Below are 25,451 nucleotides of genomic sequence, written 5' to 3' on the forward strand. Positions count from 1 at the left end.
CTTCTTGTTCACTGACGTTCTCTTGCGTCACATGCGAAACGCAGTAACTTGGGCCCGTTAAACGTCTCTTCTACAGCCCACTAGCTTCAAAGGTCCACTAATTGATGCTGGAACATTAACTATAGGTCTTTTCTCTGGCAACCCAGCATACTGTGTATGATTTCGTTGCATATTTAAATGATTGTACTTTTGTTGGAAACCCGGCGATCTGTGTCCTAAATGTTGACTTTTTATAAATGTTATTGAGACATTTGTGGAGCTAGTCTAACTTGTTGCAGGTCGAGAACTACCTGATGCTGAGCGAGTTCGAGAACAACCTGATAGCTGAGATGCCAGTCATCATGGACAGGAAAGGGCGACGCTGGTCCCTTGCCAGGTCAGACAGTACGGGGTTACGTCAAGTAGACTCCACTGAAAATCATGAAAATTTCCAAAAAAATTTATTGACTATTTCATTAGAATTTACATTTTCATACCTATCCCAAATGGATTTAGTTCAATTCTGATTACAAATATGTTTATTTTTTAAGTAATTGATTAACTAGCGGACTTACTCATGTTAATTATGTAAGTTTGTGCGGCTTACAGCTGTTTCGGTGCTTCATCACACCATCCTCAGGGCCTACTAGATCTCAGCGTCATCTCGAACTTCTCTGCCTGTTATGTGGGTGCGTTTGATTGTTGAGAAGTGTTGAAAAGTGGAGTCAAATACTGCGTGTTCAGTTCAAAGTGTGTCATGGCTCGCTGTATGCCGTCATGTGGCTAGCCGATGAGCCTAGAGAATTCAATCTTCCTACACTTCCGCAGAGGCGTACTACCTATGTGCCAGAGAAGTTCCTAGCAAGTACGGCGTTCATTCTGAAGAGTACTTACCGATACGTACGGTAATGCCTGTAGTGGCAGATATGTGAACTATTTGGAAACAAGTACTGAGGAGAGTTTTTTCTTACTGTCGGGATATGGGGAGAGGGTTAAGACGATTACTTACGTATTTGTTGACATTAACTTCGACAGTCAACATGGACACGGAGCATTTTATTTGTGTTGTGGAATGTTACCGTACACAACCGATGATAACAAATACCCTGCGTACGACTTGCCCCCGCAAAACACAGTTCGAAAGAGGTTATGGTAGCACACAGACTTTACAGATAGCCATCTGTTGCTACGACGTTCAAGTTGTACCGTACACATTCTCAAGTTCAGATTGAACGCCTTGATCAATAGGCAACTTCTCTGACACAAAAGCTGAAACTCGCTTCAAATCGCTGACTCACAACAGTGACGTCGTGACACACTTTGAAATGAACACCCAGTAGTGTGTGTGTACTGAAATTGACCTATGTGTTGAGAATTTGATCGGTGTGTGTTTTAGTGTGTTTGTATATTTCGTATTGTTCTAGTGTGTTGAATTTTTGGTTCTTGGGTTGTATGTGTAGGATTTCCATGTCTGTATTTATGTTATTGTATGTATGGTTAGCATTGGTTATGTAGATGTATTGTGTCCTCTGGTTATTGCTTTAATGTGTTCTTTGTAGCGTACAACCCAAGAACCAAAAACCCAACACACTAGAACAATACGAAATATACAAACACACTAAAACACACACCGATCAAATTCTCAACACACAGATCAATTTCAGTAAACACACACTATTTGTCTCCACTCTTCAACACCTTACAACAATCAAACGCACCCACATAACAGGCAGAGAAGTTCGAGATGACGTCGAGATCTAGTGGGCTCTGAGGATGGTGTGATGAAGCACCGAAACAGCTGTAAGCCGCACAAACTTACATAATTATCACGGGTAAGTCCGCTAGTTAATCTATTACTTATATTCAAGTGTTAAACGTAGTGTACGCAAGATTCAAAATGGTTTATTTTTTAATTTATGTCAGTAAAGGGAAGTGACATTGAAAGAGCTGTAAAAATTATTTTTTTCATCAAACAATTATTCTTTTTTTTTTTTTTTACAAATTTCTGATTATAAATCTACTAGCTTTTTATTCTAAAGTTGGCTCCCTGAAGTTACTAGATAAATGTAGCGGAGGAGAAGTTTACATAATTTGTATAAACAAAAGCCGCCCTAAATAAGGGTTCGATAGATCGGCCTACTAATCAATTCATAAAGAATAATAAGTAAACAAAACAATTTTTTGACACTTGGAAAGAAAAAGAAAAAACGTTAAGATAAGAAAACGTAGGAAATCATTTACAATAAAAGTTTGTTGGGTACAAATGATTACTAATTATAGCTAAGGATGATTTTAACACGTGAGATCCTATGGCATCAATCGTTGCATCAGAAATTTTATATTGTTTAAGTTGATTTAAAGTTTCACTTGGGATCGTGCCACGGGCACCGAACATGAGCCCAAAAACTGTCCAATGTGTATTTACATAAATATTCATTTTACTTTCAAATCCAAGTTTCCGTAAGTTTATTTTTCTTGATTCGATACCAACTTTTTTATGCCAATCAGGATTAAATTTTTACTGCAAGTATTTATGAGGTAGCTGCAAGTTTCTATGCATTTATATTGTAAGAAATGCTAGTAGTTTATTTTATTAATATTTTTATGCTCGACCATGCCGAAATGTAGTAATTATACACCTGGTGGCAGGCCTTTAATGGACCTCATTAAAGTACACCTATTCATTAAAGTTCAATTGTTCCACCAATCAGAAAATACCATTGTGGCAATATGAAAGCGCAAGTATCGATTATTCTCGGATATGCAATCGAAAGACAACTAGTTCTGTTACTATAATAATTAGCGTTAATTGTAAATAATATTCAGATAAATTCAATTTGTCATCTCCTTTTTCAATATCTAATTCAATTTCAAGGTTATATCAAGATTAATGTTTATTTTACTCTCTAGATTATATCAAGGTCAATGACATTTGTTTCTCGGAAAAAATCAATACTTTCGCGTCTGCGCACATCTCACAATTTACGAGGTATTGCACTAGGTCAGTTCCGCTCCTTAGTCAGATAAGAATAACATTAATACTTATGAATAATTTCAAGTTAGAAATATGGTCGAGCATAAAAAGTCGTATGAAACTTGCCTATAGTGGTAATTAAGACGCTCGTATGAAAATTATGAAACTCGCTTGCGGTCGTTTCATAAACATACTCGCGTCTTAATTACTACCATTATAGGCTCGTTGCATAATGTACTATTTTGGTAAACTATAGATTTTTTAATTTCAATTTTTTTAGTGAATAAATTAGATATTTCATAAAAGTAATGTATAGAAATGTTTGTCTATGTCTTGTGGAAGTAACTAAAAAAAAAAAAAAAGAAGCTAAAAACTTGAGATCTTCTAGTAAAAACTTGGATTTGAAAATATTTCTGAAAAGAATAAAAAAAAACAGAAATGAAAGTCTCAGTTTATGTTTTACCGAGTTTAGCACAAACTTTAATGTTACCTCTTTGCTTTTTCAAGCTCATTTTACCACATATACCTACACGTCTTCACTAAACGAAGCTGAGAGCTGCACTGTATTTCGATTGTCTTCCCCATCCTCATGCGTAGTCGCACTGAGTCTATACGCCTGGAGAGTTGGTCACATGCCACACGGACGAGGCAAAGAAGTTGCCTATAGAGCATGGCGTTGTCACCCGAAGTTCCGGTACTTTCTGACTCTACTAGTACATTCATAGCAATGCGTGAGAATACAGGATGTTAATAAATTCATGTTACAACGTTTCAGTGTAGGAAGTAGACGCTATAAGGAACAAATTTTGCTAATAAACTGGTGGCCGGAAATTCCTCCTTTCGCCGCTAGAGCACACAACGTGCACGAAACACGCGCAAGATGTTTGCTTGTAGCTTAACTGTTTTAATGTTTTATTTGGTTTATTTTGATTTGGAAGTGGATTAGTTATGATTTTTATGTTATTATATCTCCATTTGCCTTATAAGTTTTCTCGACTTTTTTACGTGTTATTTTACATTTATTTATTACATTTTCTGCATTAGCTGTTCAAAATGGCGGTACCGAACTTGATACAAAGTTGTAACATGTTTTGTTTGACCCTTGTGCAGACTTCTTCAACTCCTTTAATCGCCACGATTGCGAAGTGATTCTTCATGTACATCACAGGAAAACGTCTAGTTGACTTAAGTCAGGTGAACGTGGTGGCCATAGTACATGCCCTCTCCTACTAATCCAGCGACCTCCAAATATTTGAAATGCATCGACCACGGCGCCTCTCTTCGTACAACCAGCGCTCAGCTATCTCATTTTTTCCAAACTCCCCGTAAATCAGAAGCTTTACTACAGATTGATGTTCTTCAAATTCGACATGTTACTGACTCAAGCACTGGCGAATCACTTGCACTCCCTCCACAATTCCATTCACCAATTCCCACAGTGTTTATTTTCCGAGCAGTCTAAATGAAGCGACGATTGACCTAACGTAAAGGTTTTCCTCCTAGTGACGTCAAATGACACCTTTTAAGCGTTGGGCACGATGGGTTGCCTACTTATTAGGAGCTACCTTTCTCATTCTCTCGTGGAGAAAGGAGGGATTTCCGACCACAGGTTTAGAAGTAAAAATATGTTCCTTATAGCACCTACTTCCTATTCTGAAACATTGTAACGTGAGTTCATTAACATCCTGTAGTTTCTTGAATATGTACTTTCACAGCTTGCCGCTATTTTGCTACAGAGAACTGTTTCAAATAAAACAAAGACGAAATCTCGAACACGTGCTCACAGTATCGCTTGTGTCTATTTAATTTTCGAAGTGCTACAGTCGGAAAAATTCAAGGAGACGCTGAACTCTGGAGATTTACCACAAGGCTGAAAGTTTTAATGCTCGTCGCTCATACACGACGTGATTTGCCTCTGGATTTAGGATTGTACAGGCAAGTCTGCGTGTGTGGGGACGTTAAGATATTACTTACTTACTTACTTACTTACTTACTTACTTACTTACTTACTTACTTACTTACTTGCAAATGAAGCTTTCAGGAATAACTCCCTGTAAAGTTAATTTGAATAATTTCGAGGGAAAAATTGTTCCGGGGCCGGATATCGAACCTGGGGCCTTTGGTACGTTTCACCAAAGGCCCCGGGTTCGATACTTACTTACTTACTTACTTACTTACTTACTTACTTACTTACTTACTTACTTACTTACTTACTAGCTTTTAAGGGACCCGGAGGTTCATTGCCGCCCTCACATAAGCCCGCCATTGGTCCCTATCCTGAGCAAGATTAATCCAGTCTCTACCATCACATCCCACCTCCCTCAAATCCATTTTAATATTATCCTCCCATCTACGTCTCGGCCTCCCCAAAGATCTTTTTCCCTCCGGCCTCCCAACTAACACTCTATATGCATTTCTGGATTCGCCCATACGTGCTACGTGCTCTGCCCATCTCAAACGTCTGAATTTAATGTTCCTAATTATGTCAGGTGAAGAATACAATGCGTGCAGTTCTGCGCTGTGTAACTTTCTCCATTCTCCTGTAACTTCATCCCTCTTAGCCCCAAATATTTTCCTAAGAACGTTATTCTCAAACACCCTTAACCTATGAATAATTTCGAGGGAAAAATTGTTCCGGGGCCGGGTATCGAACCCGGGACCTTTGTTTAAACGTACCAACGGGACAGCGTTGGTACGTTTAACCAAAGGTACCGGGTTCGATACCCGGCCCCGGAACAATTTTTCCCTCAAAATTATTCAAATTAACTTTACAGAGAGTTATACCTGGACGCTTGATTTGCATAATACACGTCACTGTACGTAACAGAAAACCACAATTTAAGTCACACAGAGTTAGTGTGTACTCAATGTTGGTTGCTTGACGGTTGTCAGCCCACTTTGAGGTCTGTGGATATAGAGGGAAAAATTGGATCGGTATCGGGTAGAGTTCCCGGGTAGCTCAGTTGGGAGAGCGTTGGTACGTTTAACCAAAGGTCCCGGGTTCGATACCCGGCCCCGGAACAATTTTTCCCTCGAAATTATTCAAATTAACTTTACAGGGAGTTATACCTGGAAGCTTAATTTGCACCCTTAACCTATGTTCCTCTCTCAAAGTGATAGCCCAAGTTTTACAACCATACAGAACAACCGGTAATATAACTGTTTTATAAATTCTAACTTTCAGATTTTTTGACAGCAGACTGGATGATAAAAGCTTCTCAACGGAATAGTGATACATTTATTGATATTAGCTCACAAACGTACAAACTTAATAATTTAACGAAAAGATCTATATACAAAAGTAGTTATACATAATAAATAGACAATTTCCTAAACTAATTAATTTATCGGAAATCTCAGTAATTAATTGTTCAAACTTGCAATTACGTCTGGTTTTAGTGCGTGTTTAAACCAATCGTGATAGCTATTAAAACTTTGAAACTTATTTATCCGCTCCTTTTCACAGTTTTCTACCATGAACATTTTTAAATTAATTGTTCTTTTTTTTTCTTTTCTTTTTTTTTTACTTTAAACATCTACATTAACGGTCTTACTAATAAACCGTATATAGTTTTTATACGAGACTTATGCAGAGTTGATACAGAAAACGTTACTAATAAACCGTGAATAAGCGATGGATGTATAAACAATCTGTAACTATACAATAGGAATTCCTATGCAGTAGTTATATACACGAAACCCCTTGTTTAAGCGTTGTATATAAAGAAAAAATGGCCGCCCCTCTAACAGCTGTTCGTCTCGACTGTCATTTTATGATGATGGATGCCTTGTAACCACAGAAGACACCAAAGAGCACAGAATAAGTAGAATAATATTGCTGTAGCTGTACTCTTTGACCAGAATATAGTATGGTAATCGATTAGAGCCAGTTGTACTATCGATACTTAACACGCCACACTAGAGCGCTCTACCGGATCCAATAGAGAACCTCAGATATTCTATTACCTTTCGTAACGAAGTAATGACGAAACTATGACGTAGCTGTGTAACAGTTATACTGTTATACACGACGTATGTAGTGATTATTAGTAAGGAATTTACACACGACTTATAAACGAGCTACTCATTGTATAAGTATAAGACAGTTAGTCTGTATATAGGGTTTTTATTAGTAAGACCGTTATTCTATAACTTTCATATTTATGTTTAATTATAGGTTCACTTATGCCTATTAACTAATTCTTCCATGTCATCAAACTGCATCCAGGTTAGTAGTTCTGAACGGAATAATAGCAGGCATTTCCCATCCGTTAAGGCATTGCAGCGACTAATAACGTCTCGTGTGCACTCAGGCAAAACACGCGGCCGATGGACGAGTCGTCGACGGACGCGAGGCCGGACGACGGGGAAGCGGCGACTGGGGCGCCGCAGGAGGGCCGGCGTGGTTCCAGGGAGCTTCCGGCGTTCCGGGGGAGCAACAAGTGGCGCCTCATGTCGGGTCCGAACAGAGTTATCACAGTCATCGACGAGGCGTCCGTCTGAGGAAGCTGCGACGCCGCACAGAGTGGAGAATACATTCCACGAGGGAACCTGAGCCACTGTTCCTTTCTGGTCCTTAAGGACATGTCTCCTTAGTTCTGTAATTCTGAGTTAAACTTTTCTACTGAGAAGAAAGAATGCCAATCCAGATATCACCTTCATGTAGTTCTGTCAGGCTCACGTCAGTAGATTTACTGGCATGTAAAAAAAACTCCTGTGGGACAAAATTCCGACACACCGGCGAAGCTGCAGTTGCGAGCGTCGTTAAATAAATCATAATTTTAAAAAATCACAATCAAACCGCAGAAAAATGGATATCACAGATATAAGAACGAGCATACAGTTTTCTGTGTTCGTGGAATTGCTCTACACCACTTCGGAAAAGTAGTCTAGTTTTTGGGTGGTTAAAAGAAACGTCTCTTCCTTCCAGATTATACAGTAAAATCATAATTTAAAAAAATCACAATCAAAACCGCAGAAAAATGTATAAGAACGAGCATACAGTTTTCTGTGTTCGTGGAATTGCTCTACACCACTTCGGAAAAGTAGTCTAGTCTTTGGGTGGATAAAAGAATCGTCTCTTCCTTCCAGATTATACAGTAAAATCATAATTTAAAAAAATCACAATCAAAACCGCAGAAAAATGGATATCACAGAATGAGCATACAGTTTTCTGTGTTCCTGGAATTGCTCTACACCACTTCTGAAAAGTAGTCTAGTTTTTGGGTGGATGAAAGAAACGTCTCTTCCTTCCAGATTATACAGTAAAATCATAATTTTAAAAAATCACAATCGAAACCGCAGAAAAATGGATATCACAGAATGAGCATACAGTTTTCTGTGTTCGTGGAATTGCTCTACACCACTTCTAAAAAGTAGTCTAGTCTTTGGGTCGATAAAAGAAACGTCTCTTCCTTCCAGATTATACAGTAATATCATAATTTAAAAAAATTACAATCAAAACCGCAGAAAAATGGATATCACAGAATGAGCATAGGGGAGAGTCGGGTAGTATCGGACATCGGGTAGTATCTGACAGTGCGTTTCTTTCATCTACCACCATATGGTAGTACCTGAATGACATGGTTACGTTTGTCTATGCGACATCACAGAAACGTAACCATGTCAGTCAGGTACTATCATCGTGTGGTAGATGAAAGAAACTCACTGTCCGATACTACCCGATGTCCGATACTACCCGACTCTCCCCTACAGTTTTCTGTGTTTGTGGAATTGCTCTACACCATTTCTGAAAAGTAGTCTAGTCTTTGGGTGGATAAAAGAAACGTCTCTTCCTTAAAGATTGTACAGTATAATTGGATTTACATCAAAACAAAATAATTAGGCTTATTATTACTCGCTCACATAAACGGCACAATAAAAATCACCCGAACACCACAAGAAATATCTTCTTAATTCCATAGCAGACGAGTTCTACCGGCTCTGTCCATAGTATTAAGAGGAAAATTGCAATCTTAGAACGATCGCCACGCCAATGTTTCGCTCAGTTGCCATGGCGACACTAGGCGGTTTAAAAGTCCCATTAGACCCTTGCCGAGTTCCCACACTTTCTATTCTAAACGCTCTGGTTCTGTGGAAATGTGAGGCAATATTTCGGGAGGAATTATTCCCATAAATTCACGATCTACATTTCAGAATTCACCGAATTAGCAGTAGATGAAAGAAAATATTGAGAGTCACCGGCGTAGTTCAGACGGTAGCGCGTTTATTTGCTGATCCGAAGCTGCACTCGAGATTGAGTTCAATTCCCGGGCCAGGTCGATGGCATTTAAGTGTGCTTAAATGCGACAGGTTCATGTCAGTAGATTTACTGGCATGTAAAAGAACTCCTGCGGGACAAAATTCCGGCACATCCGGCGACGCTGATATAACCTCTGCAGTTGCGAGTGTCGTTAAATAAACCATAACATTTAACATTTCATTTGTTTATGAAATCGATAGAGATGTGCAAAGAAATGAATGAACATTTTAAAATTCAATCTATTTTTCATTTGTTTGTGAAATCGATAGAGCTGTGCAAAGGAATCAGTGAACATTTTAAAATTCGATCTGTCTTTCATTTGTTTATGAAATCGATAGAGCTGCGCAAAGAAATTGGTGAACATTTTAAAATTCGATCTATCTTTCATTTGTTTATGAAATCGATAGAGATGTACAAAGAAATTGGTGAACATTTTAGAATTATATCTATCTTTCATTTGTTTATGAAATCGATAGAGATGTGCAAAGAAATTGGTGAACATTTTAGAATTATATCTATCTTTCATTTGTTTATGAAATCGATAGAGCTGCGCAAAGAAATTAGTGAACATTTTAAAATTCGATCTGTCTTTCATTTGTTTATGAAATCGATAGAGATGTGCAAAGGAATTAGTGAACATTATCTATCTTTCATTTGTTTATGAAATCCATAGAGATGTGCAAAGGAATTGGTGAATATTTTAGAATTATATCTATCTTTCACTTGTTTGTGAAATCGATAGAGATGTGCAAAGGAATTAGTGAACATTATCTATCTTTCATTTGTTTATGAAATCGATAGAGCTGTGCAAAGGAATTAGTGAATATTTCAGAACGCGATCCAAACATACGTCGTAGTCCAAACGCGTTAATGGAAATCCAAGTAGAGAGCCAGTTTGTAAGAAGCTACACAACAGAATATGATGAAGTCGAAGGCTTGCATTTGGGCGAGCTGACCCTAAATCCGATCATTTGAGGAATTTCAGAAGGAAATGTATCCTTTGGGGAGTGCGGTGAGGAATGTCGGAGCTATTGAGAATAACAACTTCCACATTTTACATAAATACATATTTAAAAATACGAAACGAAGAACATTAGACCGCTTGATGGCATTCTTTCTTCTCTCCGTGTTACTCCTAGCATTTGTTTCCTGAAGCCGTACGAAGTCCTGGAACACCGCAGGGTGCATCCTGCCCGCTCTGTGCTGGCAACCCCTCAGCCAAGAAACACTCACGTTGTTCCTGAATGTTGTGGGGGCGAAGCACCCCAAGAACTGCATTTACTCGAATACTTACAAGGCGGAGCTTGGACCGAATTCGTTTATACTTTTTTGTGCTACAAATGGACATGAAGCTGGTGACGTAGTAGTAGTGGCAGCCATATTGTCTCCTGACTTGCTCATCCCAATCGCTGCTCGTGGGACAGCGGGTGCCATCTCAGTTGATTTTATTAAATTGATATTAGTTAGCCTATGGTGTATGAAAAATTGTAAATACATTTTCTTGATATCAAATTGCCATAGATTTGGTCCTAATGATGGTAGATTTTTTATAATTGTTTGTGCTGAATAAGGGAACTTTTGGCTATTGAATTAATCTAGAATGGTTGTTATCTACTGCATTGTAAGCTAGAAATTAATGTTGATTTCTTTATCTACGAAACTTAACAATTTCCATTCTCTTTTTTTTCCTTTTAGGAACTATGTAACAGGATTACGAAATTTTCAGGGCATTTTAATACATGTCCACACCTGTGGAGTAAACGTTAGCGCGTCTGGCCGCGAAACCAGGTGGCCCGGGTTCGATTCCCGGTCGGGGCAAGTTACCTGGTTGAGGTTTTTCCCGGGGTTTTCCCTCAACCCAATGTGAGCAAATGCTGGGTAACTTTGGGTGCTGGACCCCGGACTCACTTCACCGGCATTATCACCTTCATCTCATTCAGACGCTAAATAACCTAAGATGTTGATAAAGCGTCGTAAAATAACTTAATAAAATAAAAAAAATGTTAATATATTTAATATGATAGTCGTAATACTATTTTAAAATGTATTTTAAAATGTCTGATTTAAGCTTATTTTTCTACATGGAAATGCAATTTTTCATCGACGAATGTTCATTTGTTACCCAGAAAAAATAATTTACATGTTATAAAGACACTCTATGGTTTTACGTTAGTGTCCTCTGACAATAAATGATAGAAATTTCACTACCGTCAGAACTGTAGAAAATAAATAAAGCATAGGCTTACCAAAATAGTCTACAGTTACGTAATAATAATCTAAAAAGTACCTAATTTTATTTCTAGTTTACAATGCAGTAGATAACAAAGAGTCTAGGTTAATTTAATAATCAAATGTTTCTTTAATCACCCAAAAAATTTCAGAAAGTTACAATCACTCAGACCAAATAATATGGCAATCTCATATAAGGTATTTTTTTTCGTACACATAATATCCCCATTTTTTTACCTATGTTAAAGTTACTGAGTCTTTTGATTTAGACAAAATGTCTACAGTGAACTTTGGAAGAAAAAGAAAGGAGGAAAGAAGGGATTCTGATTTATTAAGGAAAAGTATACAATTAATTTGTTGCGTTGCTTGTGAAATACAGAAAAAACAACGTTTCCGAAGTTTGATATAGCTATTTCCATCTTCAGACAAAATTAAAAATACCGTAATTTTGAACAATAAATTATAAACTTAACAAACTTTTTTATCCCCTTTCATTATGTAGACCTAATTGGACTTTACATCACTAATAAAAATGTTGTGAACATATTAATTACGCAACTATTTAAGTAATGAATATTAAATCACGTTTGTCATCTAATGTGCAAATGTCCTCTTTTGAAAAGATATTAGATTTCTTAACCTGGTAACCTTCACCTTTTCGTTTCTTACGCGGAATTTGCAGCATTTTCAGTATCTGAATCCTCGTTTGAACTCATTTTAACAATGCTTGTTTATTTCTCCTAGTACTGCTGTTCTTTTGTTATAAACAAAAACCTATCGTGTTCAAAACAAATAAAACAAACATAAACGAATCGCCTGTCGCAGGACGAAACTAATAATAATAGCTACAATCGCCTATCCAGAAAAGACATGTTCAAAATTAACAATAATACAATTATTTTATTAAAATTTAATTAATCTTATCAAAGCGGATAAAACGTTGTACAATATACTCATCGTAACTTCATATTGCAATGCTCATATCGTAAATAAGTATTTTGTTATGCTAGTTCTTTTGTTTGTATTACTGCACTAACGAAAAGAAATATCCCTAAATGTTATGTAATGCAAAACAGATCTTTTCTATGCTTCAATTTCTCACCACAATCTTTTAATGGAGCCAAGAATCAACAGAGTAGTCTCGGGTAATTAATTCTGCAACGCCATATCTGTTGCTTTCTTGTAAACAGATTGTGGACAAAAAAAAAAAAGAAAATCAGGATATGAAGTTATTCACGACAGAGGGCACCTGTGTCCCACAGCAGCAACGCAAAATAAAACATACATACGTGTGAGGTGGAAAAGTTAGCCCCAAGGGGAGAGTGGGGAAAGAGCTGTCGAGACGACGTCATGGCTAAGACTGGTGACATTAAGAAATGCGTTGTAATTTCGTCCACTTCAGGGGATAGCAGTTACAAAAATTTGATAAAATATCAAAAAGAAAAAGTTGCACTTACCGTTTAACTATATCCAAGTGTTTTGATTCCATGTAACTGCAGTATAGAGGAAATGACAAATGAAAATTGTGACGAATCATTTAATGAAATATAAAATAAAGTCACTAAACTTGGATTAGGCCTATATGGCATAATATCTAGAATATTATGTAAGAAAGATAGACTAGGAAAGATATTCGGATGAAATTGTATAGCATGATGTCCATGTCTAGCTTTCTGTTGGTAATGGAACCCGGTAGAAGCTTGTATTGTCTTAGTCAAGTTTATTAATTACACAGGGTTGCGAAATTAAATTTTGGTTCAAGACTTTTCATATCGAAGGTTGATTTTTATTAATTGTTGGCTTCTTTTGAAGGATCTGAAGTCAGATTTTTCCCAACACGTATAAAAATGTGTATAATGATTTTAAAAATTGCCATATTTAGCTCCATTCATTCAATATTAACACATTTAAATACATAAATCAAGTAATATTTGAAAAGTCCACACCTGTGGAGTGATGGTCAGCGCGTCTGGCCGCGAAACCAGGTGGCCCGGGTTCGAATCCCGGTCGGGGCAAGTTACCTGGTTAAGGTTTTTTCCGGGGTTTTCCCTCAACCCAATACTTGTAAATGCTGGGTAACTTTCGGTGCTGGACCCCGGACTCATTTCACCGGCATTATCACCTTCATTTCATTCAGACGCTAAATAACCTAGATGTTGATACAGCGTCGTAAAATAACCCAATAAAAATATTTGAAAATGTCTATACATTATAAATAAAATCAAACAGCACTATCTTGTTCAACTCATTCCAAGTCTCATGCAGACACTTCATTTTTTAATACCGCTTCCTCTTCATCTGTCTTCGAGATTGTCTTCTACGTTGCAGCTCCACATTTTCTCTTTTCACACACTAACAGTAGTCAACCATCATCAATTCATCCCACCTGCCTTGAGAACGCTTTTCTATTTCTTTCATGTCTTGATGAACCCTTTCTCCGTTTCTTCGCTGTAATCTCCAAGACAACCAGAAAAGAAGTCAAGATGGCTATGAAGGAAATGGAAGTTAATGCTCTTATTGCATTCTAAATATTTCATAGCTACCAACATATTTTCTAGAATGTTTTTGAAATCAGGGTGTTTCCTGTTCTCCAAGAAATTGTCAATCACATTCTTAAATCCTGCCCAAGCCAATAAACTGATAACGTTTACACATCTAAATTTCACTTCAGAATTTTTATGTAAATCAGGACTGTCGCTGGGCAGTAACCTGAACACACTTTTCAGCGTCACATTGTTGACAAGTAACTCCATCTGTTAGCACAACCATAAAGCATCTATTAGATGCTATAGAGTCACCAACAACGAAAAAAAAAAAAAATTATCTTATTACTGTAATGCTTCTGTGTACTTGTAGATAGCTCGAGAAGTATCGAATGTTTCACAGTCGATCATGTTTAATCACTTCACGATAAATTATATCGATTGCAGTATATGATTACGCGCTAAAGTTCAATACAGTATAGCGAACTTGAGAAATTACATAAAAACTGTGGGTGTTTGACGGAAACGGATTTCATTTTAACAGAGAGCATGGAAAAGTCATTCAAAATTACCCTTTGTCATGTAAAGCGCCAAAATAAGGCAATCCTGTGTTATCATCAATAATGATCAAAAGAAAATTCCTTACTTACTTACTTACTTACTTACTTACTTACTTACTTACTTACTTACTTACTTACTTACTTACTTACTTACTTACTTACTTACTTACTTACTTACTTACTTACTGGCTTTTAAGGAACCCGGAGGTTCATTGCCGCCCTCGCATAAGCCCGCCATTGGTCCCTATCCTGAGCAAGATTAATCCAGTCTCTACCATCATATCCCACCTCCCTCCAATCCATTTTAATATTATCTTCCCATCTACGTCTCGGCCTCCCCAAAGGTCTTTTGCCCTCTGGCCTCCCAACTAACACTCTATATCCATTTCTGGATTCCCCCATACGTGCTACATGCCATGCCCATCTCAAACGTCTGGATTTAATGTTCCTAATTATGTCAGGTGAAGTACACAATGCGTGCAGCTCTGTGTTGTGTAACTTTCTCCATTCTCCTGTAACTTCATCCCTCTCAGCCCCAAATATTTTCCTAAGAACCTTATTCTCAAACACCCTTAATCTCTGTTCCCCTCTCAAAGTGAGAGTCCAAGTTTCACAACCATACAGAACAACCGGTAATATAACTGTTTTATAAATTCTAACTTTCAGATTTTTTGACAGAAGACTAGATGACAAAAGCTTCTCAACCGAATAATAACAGGCATTTCCCATATTTACTCTGTGTTTAATTTCCTCCCGAGTGTCATTTATGTTTGTTACTGTTGCTCCAAGATATTTGAATTTTTCCACCTCTTCGAAGGATAAATCTCCAATTTTTATAGTTCCATTTCGTACAATATTCTGGTCACGAGACATAATCATATACTTTGTCTTTTCGGGATTTACTTGCAAACCTATCTCTTTACTTGCTTCCAGTAAAATTCCCGTGTTTTCCCTAATCGTTTGTGGATTTTCTCCTAACGTATTCACGTCATCCGCATAGACAAGCAGCTGATGTAACCCGTTCAATTCCAAACCATCTGTGTTATCCTGAACTTTCCTAATGGAATATTCTAGAGCGAAGTTAAAAAGTAAAGGTGATAGAAAATTCCTACAAAAATAAATTCATTAAACATTAAATTCATTTTCTACTAATACAAAATTACAAAAAAGCCATTAAACATGTTATCCCCTGAAGGTGAGGCGAAGCAATGTAAGACTTTGATAGTTTTATAACTCCTAAGTATTAAACATTAACTTTAGCATAATATAGAAGGTATTTCAGACATGTACCAGTTTTATCTGATTCGCCACGATCTAACCATTGTCTTAGTGTTAGACCATTTTGACTCGAAGGCCTAAACCAAGTTTTAGATAAGTAAAATTGATATGAAAATATTTTAGAAGCATCTTGTAGCAATTGAAGAGAGAAATATTTTCTACGATGTACATTTTGTTGGCACTTAACCACTTCACACGCGTGTGATATGCAAGGCGGTGGAACCAGCTCTGCGATATCAAGACTCAAGTTTTTGTGTTGTGGCAACGAGAATCTAGTCAATATTACCAACAGGACACAGCAGGCTGTGAAGTTGGTAACACATGACAATATGAAGAGTATCGTCCATTTTTACAATTTGTTAGGGTGTTCAGTGTCTGGGTAGTATGTTCTCAGTGTGTGATGTCTTTGGTATCCACTTTATGCTAGAAAACATCTGTAGAAGTTTGTCAGCGTCATCGTTTTCATGTTACAATGTAAACTGTCAGAACCATTGCCACGCTACAGTTATTTCATAATGTGTGGAGAGAAGTTCAACCTTTCCTGTGCATATTCTTACAAATTTGCAGCGTGACAATTTGAATTAACTTGAAGAAAACCGGGTGAATGACAAGTAAGGGTGCACCATTTCGTAACACGTTTTAAATGAGTGGGATAACTGATAACATGGAAACACCAGCGAATAGGGATTATAAAGAACGGACACTTCGCGTCTATACCTTTGATGTAGCCGGACTGATTTCAATGACCTTCAAACCAGCTAGAGCGTGAGGTTCTGCTTTCTCCCTAGAGTTGGCGCTGACATCACACCAGCTAGCAGTCGACATAGCGGAAATATAACACATATAATTAATATATCTAGGTACATTATGTACTCAAATAAAATAAATTGTATCCATAAAGTAATAAATCAGTCATTAACCATAACGAATAGAAAGAAGTAGTGGTCGCACTCTGTTAATTCAAACGGCCGATACCACGAGGAGTTAGTGCAGAGTTCGCTCAGTCTGTTCCGTGTGTAAGTACGTAAATACATTTAACGTAAGTTGTACTGTTTACCTTTCGCTCCATATATTATAATAATAATAATAATAATAATAATAATAATAATAATAATAATAATAATAATAATAATAATGATTTATTTTAGCTGGCAGAGTTAAGGCCGTAAGGCCTTCTCTTCCACTCAACCAGCAAAAAGTGTATATACATATGCATGAACTTACAAAGAATTCAACAATTTGATTTAGATGAGAGTTACATGTATACAAAAGTTATTTACAAATTAAACAACAAAATACTATGAACTATTAATTAAACACTGAAATAAACTGTGTAGCAGAATTAAACTAAAATACATAGAATGTTAATATATTTCAAATAATATTAGATAATAGAAAGAAATTATTACGAGACAATTAAAATACAGCACAATCAGGATGATGTCTAAAGAAAAAAGTAACAATGTAGTCAGTGAAAGTTTAAATCAGTAAGATTGGAGTGAAATGCTAATAAGGTTATCTTTTAAGCTGTTCTTAAAGGTGTTTATTGTCTTGCAGCCCCTAATACTTTGTGACAAGGAATTCCATTGACGCGAGGTGGATATTGTAAAAGATGATGAATAACAAGATGTTCTATGAAGAGGTATACTTAGCGTGCCACAGATAAGTGATCTGGTATTTACGTCGTGGTTAGAGTATAGATAAGAGAAACGAGACGAAAGGTAATTTGGTGTTGAAGTGTGCAGAATTCGAAAGAGTAAAGACAAAGAGTGTAAAGTTCTACGTTATTTAAGTCGGAGCCACGAGAGACTTGCGAAGGACGGTGATATGTGATCATATCGTCGGATGTTGCACACGTATCTGACGCACATATTCTGAGCTCGCTGTAACTTGACTGACAATTCAGAACTTAGGTCACTCAACAAAACGTCACAATAATCGAAGTGCGGCATTACTAGGGTTTGCACTAGGGTATACGTACGTAACTGGCATTGTACTTACAACATTAAGACTATTTGAAAGAAAAACACATTCATATACATCACACTGTAAAACAAATAATAGTTTAATATGTAAAACTTAACTTAGGGCTGCTTGTAGGCATGCAATATGTACTCACCAACAGTTACTTGTCCGACACTTTGGAGAATTTACGAGATGATTTGGCGGCTCTCGGAGCTTGGAGTTCTCGTCGGATTTGTTTCGTCCGGAAGAAGAACCGACATTTCATATAGTGAAAAATTAGTTTCGGTATGATATCCATGGCATGATCCAAGCAGCATCCTGTTCCCGGTGGCTGAATTACAATTGAGGTAATACTGGCTATGCACTCGTGAAATATGTCGCCCCACATTCCATCGCTCAATTTTTCTTTTATTGTCTGTTCTGTTTGCATAAGCAAATGAAACACGCACGCCCTACAACCCGGAACAAAACACGAAGGCATTGCTTCAAATATAACACGACAAAAACATAATAATCTCGTCCTTTAATAAATAAATCGTGAGAGCTACTCACTTGTCACTCGTGTACGAATAATTGCAGATTAGTGTATTGGCACTTAAAGTATTTAACGCACTTAATTACACTAAAAAAGCAAACGAAATGAACGAACACTCTACTGCTTCTTTTATGGATATTCGCTTCCAACTGAGCAATACCGATCGCAGCGCCACTAATTCTCTTGGTCACCGTCGACAATGCTGAACAGATAGGAGTGCGCACACTTCTTCTTTCTATTCGTTATGCATTAACTGTAAAATCTAGACCACAGTCTAATATATACAGTAGCGAAGCTTGGGGTGATTTTTTGCATTTTTCGCGATAGTTGCTAGCCGCTTGCAGCGCTGTGTGTACTAGGAACAAAAGACTGTTTAACTGGCTAACTGGCATCGTGATCTAATACAGGCCGTAAGGCAGACCATGTGACTCGCTTAACCCGATCATGAAAGGCGGAATTTCAACCTTAGAAATTAATTGGAATGTATAAAAAGTAACATATATTTCTCTAAAATGTAATGTAATTGCATTAATAAAATTTAAAACAATGATTAGGAGACACTTCAAACATAATTCCTTGCGAGTTAAGGTGTAATATTATTTTTGGTGTGAAAATTACGTTGTTCGTATGTGTGATAGACGTACGTGCCTTTATTTCGATTAAATATTGTGAAATTCTTGTACATTCATTTATGCACGATTCAATAATTTTCAGTTGCACCGCACGAATATTTAGATATGTTGAAATTATAGGTTATGTTTACTGTACCAGTTGCCCCTTTCTGTCTAATTTTAGTGATCTCCAATGCCCTGCCATTCATATGGGAATATTACAAGTTATGTTTACTATATCTTATATTCCTAAATTCGCAATTATACATTATAATTAAGCATAATGTCATGTATGATACTCAGCACATTTAATTTGTCTGTATTTTAATATTACAATTGAGTATTGAATTATTGTATTTATTTACTACCCAAGAGATGAAGTAACAATCGTACGCACACTAATTTCATAAGAGTGGTATGATAAATTTTCTGTCTTTATCAAGGAAGGTAGATGTGCTATATTAAAATCACAATATAATTTCTTTTTTATTAAACCTCAAAATAGCTTCCATTCTAAACTTAAAATGTTGATGCGAAAAGATTATGTTAACATGTAAAATGCTCTTCACATTAAAATAACACAGTTTTGTAATTATTTCTGCAACATATTATGCAACAAAAAGTAAAGGGAACTTATGGACACATTATACTAAATAAAACTTAGCTATGATACGCAATAAAGTTATAATATAATAATTCACTGAGCTCCATACACTGAAATAGAAAACCCGAACATATATTACGGCCTGGATCGAAAAGGCATTGACTGTGCCGTATTTCGCATTGTTGTGAAAAGTTGTGTAAACTGTGAAATGTTCGTTATCGGTTGTAATAACTGTAAATGGCTAAAATACAATAATTTGAGTAACAATATGGGACAAGGAGACGTTTGTTGCACTATAAATTCTAAGAAAGAGTCAGAGTTATCCTTCCGAAAGATCCAGGAAGGTGAGTTTATAAAATATAATATATACTTTATGAAAATAATATATAAACCTTATGTATTTCGTATTTCAATAGTGGAAGAAAGGTGTTAATTTTTCAAAAGAACACCATATCAAAAGTACAATACATTTTATCGTCTGCTAGGGAGAGTCTGTGATGAGGCGATAGTAGCGATCCTGGTGGCTAGCAACTATCTATGGATGCATATTTCAACTGTCTATGTTGCATATTTAGTAAGTATTGAGCTTCGCAACTGTATATACTAAACTGTGATCTAGACTCTAGGCGTTGAGAGTTGAGACGTTGACCCCAACAACAATTAAAATATGTAATGATTTGATAGCGCTGAAAATGGAAAAACAAAACTCTTACGAGAAGTAAAACCATATACCTATATTATATTATATACAAATATTAAACGAATTCGATACTTAATTTTATAATGTATTATATTATTTTATAATATAATTTATTATATCTGAAATATAAATAATTATTATTACAACTAGTTCGTCACTGAGAAATAAGGAAAAGCTGTTAACTTGAATTTATTTAAAGCAAAGCGTTACTGAATTATGCAATAAGGTAGGCGATGTTTGGATCCTGTGTCTCAACTCTATACTCAATTATTATCTTAGCGTATGCTCGATTACACTAACCTCTAGCGCTTGAAAGTGAAACTAAACGCCGGCGTACAGAGAAACAAAACACAGGAAAATTTGCTCAGTGTCCATTCTTTATAATCCCTATTCGCAAACACGATGTGAATACCGTGAAATCTATAAACTAGTGTTCTGGGATTTAATCGATGAATCTGATCGATTAATCGATCAATTTCTGTTGTAAGATTAATCGATCAAAATATTTAATCGAATAATCGAGTCAATTAAAATTATTTGCCTGTACTTGATATTAATTATTAGTTTGTTAATACAAACTCAGAGTAAAAATTCCAACAATATTTCTTTCTCAGAAATTGCTTACTTCAAACATGATAGTACCGTTATTTTGTAAGTGCAAAACAGATAGAAGGTATGCCTTATTTTATTTCATGGAGTGCAGTTTTACAGAAAGGGCTTTGCCGACAGACCTTCTACTGTCCCCTACTAATTGGTTGTCATAAATAAATGTCTTCCTTACTGTGACGGAAATATTGTCTTCTCCTCTTATTAACCAATCACAACCCTCGTTCAGAAGAATTTATAGGCTCCCCTCAAATCCACGTGGAGGAAGAGTTGTCGCATCTTTTCCGAATTCCAAGAATCCCGTCAATCTGATTTCGATGGTCACCAGGATTGTGGCAACTGTGCAATGTTGGGACGAGGGGACATGATGGAATTATCAGAGTTGTTTGTGTAGGAAGTCATAAATCTGTAAGTGGGTGTTCAAAGGAGCCACCGAACTGCACTCCTTGAAATATAGCATAGGGAAAATCTTTGCACAAACACTTCATAAAGAGATTAAGATATGAGGACATTGACCTGGTCTACCTCTATTGAAAGTTGAAACACAGAGTGAAACCCTTATTAAGTTTGTCAGCTAGTCTTCCTAGCATATGAAATACATACTTTTTTGGAATTTGCCCCTCATCCCTTAGCCATGGCTACACTCTGTGCAAGTGAGACAGTAACCTAACTCTTCTTCTCTTCCTAAAATTTTGTAACCCGATACGCGTCGTTACGGTAAAAAAAATATGGTATTCGATCAGGACTGTAACCTACAAAGACGTTATTTAGTAACTACAGTAACCGGGACTGATTGTGTTGAGAGATGAAATTCTCCTACGAGAAAAGGAGGCATCAAATAGATATCTTGTCTAAAAGAATTATTTCCTGCGTGGTGCCGTTCAATGAATGAAATCTTTTCTTCTGCAGGAGGCCTTTGATAATACCATCAAACAGAATTGTTGGCAATAATCAGTAGCTAGGTAGGCTACTTCATTTTTACAAGGCCTACTAATTTAATACACATGGCCAATTACGTAAGATACTAGTTTCAATTGTTTATAACTTACAAACATTTCTTCATTCATACTTCACTTTTACAAGGCCTACTAATTTAATACACATGGCCAATTACGTAAGATACTAGCTTCAATTGTTTATAATTTACAAAAATTTCTAAAGGCAATGTTAAATATCTATGTAAAGTTGCTGTATTTTAAAATTCACGCGGTATACAAATAATTCTAGATCTAATATAATGCATATTTTTAAGGAATAACCGGTATTATGGATAGGCGAATGGCGAATTAAATATGCATATAAATGTAAACTAATAAAAAATTAGAAGAAATTTCAAAGATCACATAACAAGCATGAAAAGTACACAACTATCAAATATGGAGTAAAGAAATATTTAATTCTCTAGAAGAAGATGGAGGCGGAAATGAGTATCGAATTTAATCTGTGATGGGCACAAACGCCATGCCTAAAACAAATTAGTCAGTGTCGTATTGCTGGAAGCTGCACTTCATGGAAATCTCTAACTTCATATTCAGAGTACCACAATACATTCTCTGTAGTTTGTAGTAATGAGTGAAATTTTATTGTTTTGCTGCTATTTTTTTTATTCCTGCGCAGGCGTGAGACGAGAAGCTGACAGACTCTCAGGTGGCAGTATTACAGTGTGGATGATATTTTTGTAGACAGAGTTGCTATATTTGTAACAATAAAGAGTGTATAGCTTTGTGTGAACACAGTGTCTGCTTTCCTGCCCTTGTCTCTTCCAGAAACAGCACAGTTGGGACATTGGTGTCCCTTTCCGTCAATTCCCGGGATTCTTACATAGGAGAGAGGAGGGTACAACAGTGCGTTATTCAGAAACAATTTTCATTTCAGATAATTTATCGTTCGTAGAGAAAGCACAAACATGTGGGAGAAATTGTCTATACTTGTTTTTTTGAAAGATGGGACATGACAGGAGCGTTGCGATCGGAAAGACAACTGAATGTCACATAGCGTGGTAGACCTGTTGCTATGGTAACAACGGTTGAGTTGCCAAACTTACCGTTTTCACGTGGAGAGTGCTTAATAGCTCTCTTGGCGACATTTATTGTGCACACAATGTTAGCATTGGTACGTTCCATGTTTGATTCTCAGTCGATTTTTGTATTGTTTTCTTACCTTCGCGTCAATTGTCAATGAAAGTTTTAACGTCAGCCATCTTAACGTCAATTGCTAGCTTCCATCAGCTGGCAGCGTGGTAGTCCATATTGGCAACATGGCACTGTAGTTCCAACCTCGGCCGCTTGACTGTCATGTCCCATCTTTCAAAAAAACAAGTATAGGAACCTATTGAAGGATGAAGTAAAAACTGAAAATAACAAAACAGAGTTACCACAAAAGAAGTGGCCACTTTCAGTGTTTTATAAATCCAAAACTATTAGATAATGTCACAAGCAATTAATTTACACTGTTTTATAAAATAAAAGCAACACAGAACTGCACGCATTGTATTCTTCACCTGACATAATTAGGAACATTAAATCCAGACGTTTGAGATGCGTAGGGCATGTAGCACGTATGGGCGAATCCAGAAATGCATATAGAGTGTTAGTTGAGGGGCCGGAGGGAAAAAGATCTTTAGGGATACCGAGACGTAGGTGGGAGGATATTATTAAAACGGATTTGAGGGAGGTGGGATATGATGATAGAGAATGGATTAATATTGCTCAGGATAGGGACCAATGGCGGGCTTATGTGAGGGCTGCAATGAACCTCTGGGTTCCTTAAAAGCCAGTAAGTAAGTATAAAATAAAAGTCCATCGCTGTGGAATAACGGTCAGCGCGTCTGACCGTGAAACGATCGTGTCCAGATTCAAATCCTGGTTGGGACAAGTTACCTGATTGGGTTTTCCCGAGGTTTCCCCTCAACTAATTGAATCAGAATTTCTGGGTAACTTCGGTGTTGGACGTCGGACTCATTTCGCCATCATTAATTTACATATCATCATCATCATTCATTATATCCCCGGGTTAAGTTCACAATGCGACGTGCTGTACTTGTACAAGAGCTCGTCCGTTCGGCTACAAATATCATTCACAGTACAGGAGTGGTAAGCACAATAATCCTCAGGCTGCAGTGTAAGCCTTCGGGTCCCTCCTGCGTAAAAAAAAATAATAAAATGATTCAAGTTTATTTTGAGAACTCGTAAATGTTCAATATGTGTTCCTTGTGTCACACAGAACACATCAACGCAACAGCCTAGTCCAGCGGTACCCCCTCCCCCTTTTTTGTACCCTTTAATTAGAATTAGGCTTCTACTGTATCCCTAACTCCCCCTACGCCATATTTTTTTCTTTTACTATACCACTTACATAAAATGTATTAAAACGATTTTGTATATGCATCCCATAGATACAAAATCCCTATATCCACTTTCACAAATTGTAGGATTTTCGAAATAACTGGTGCCGTATGGAGAAGATTTTGAACATAAGTGATTTTTAACAAGCCTTTTGAATGAAATTTAGTGATTTTTGGAACTCAAATAACTATAAATCAATAGCACCCAACCTTGGCCATCTGTTGCTGCGCATGGCTCATTTGTGAAAAATGGTCTTTAGGGGATTTTGAATCTAGAAGTTTCATATCTAAGTTAGGTTTTTTAGTCTAAAATAATGGAAACAAACTTGGCAAAAAAAACAATATTAATTTTACAATTTTCTGAAAGTAATAATAAAAAGAAAACTAATAATTCTGGCTGTTATTTCATTGACGTGTCTTTTATAATTTTAAATTATCAAATAAAAATGTTGCATTTCTTAGCAATGAAATAAAATATTACAATTACGAAACCCATTTCAAATAATTTCAGATTTACCTTTACTGTACCATGGCGCGAGGAACAAGATGTAGTGTCCGCCATTACCAATAATTATCTTTGACGTATCATGAGAGACCCGCGTACCCCAGGTTGGGAACCGCTGGTCTAGTTCACCACAAGCTCGGTGAAACATATTTGCATCGACACTTGCCACAGCTCTCGTGATGCATTCTTCCAACTCAGTATTGTCTTTCAGAATCCCCAGAGAAAAATGTACGGTGTGCGCTATGGAAGTGTTTCATCCAGATAATTTCTAATTTATAACAAGCCGGTGCCAGTAGGACATAGCTCCATCCTTTTGGAAGACGAAGTTCCTCTGTCAACAGTTCCTGAACCTAAAAGCACAAAATAGATGTCGATATCAGAGTAACCATTTTAGATATTATGCTTCAGCCAGCACAACAATCAGTGCAGTAGTACCAACAGTGTGTCTTATAGAAACTTTTACAGTTCCTCAACTTAACAACGCAAAATGCATGTCGATGTCGCAGATAGCCATCTTAGCTATTATGCTTGCTACAGCGCAACAATTAGAGCAGTAGTACCAACAGTGTGTCTTATCGAAACTTGTACAGTTTCTCAACTTAACAGCATAAAATACATGTCGATATCACAGATAGCCATCTTAGTAAGGCTTAGCTTTCTCAGTTACGTTTAGTTAACTTACGCGATTTTTGTTTTGGCTTGCTTCAATTTTAATTTTGTTCATCGTATTGTTTTTGTTTCTTACAGCTGTTGTGGCAGCACTTGTCCCTGCTTCGGTTTGCCCTGGTCGTTTCGCAATGGTGCTATAACTGCTATA

The 25,451-nt window shown here is 36.7% G+C and overlaps 1 protein-coding gene across 1 annotated transcript in view; it reads left to right on the plus strand.

Moving 5' to 3' along the window:
* The window catches only part of LOC138698658 (monocarboxylate transporter 2-like), a 280,932-nt gene extending 269,833 nt beyond the window's left edge, over nucleotides 1-11,099 (plus strand). The window contains exons 7-8 of the mRNA XM_069824802.1: nucleotides 279-376; nucleotides 7,267-11,099. Of these exons, the coding sequence (XP_069680903.1) occupies nucleotides 279-376; nucleotides 7,267-7,456 (288 nt within the window). The 3' untranslated portion in view covers nucleotides 7,457-11,099. The remainder of the gene's footprint in view (nucleotides 1-278; nucleotides 377-7,266) is intronic.
* The last annotated feature ends 14,352 nt before the right edge of the window (nucleotides 11,100-25,451 follow it).

The sequence above is a fragment of the Periplaneta americana genome, chromosome 4 (genome assembly GCF_040183065.1).
Source record: "Periplaneta americana isolate PAMFEO1 chromosome 4, P.americana_PAMFEO1_priV1, whole genome shotgun sequence".
NCBI classification, from domain to species: Eukaryota; Metazoa; Arthropoda; class Insecta; order Blattodea; family Blattidae; genus Periplaneta; species Periplaneta americana.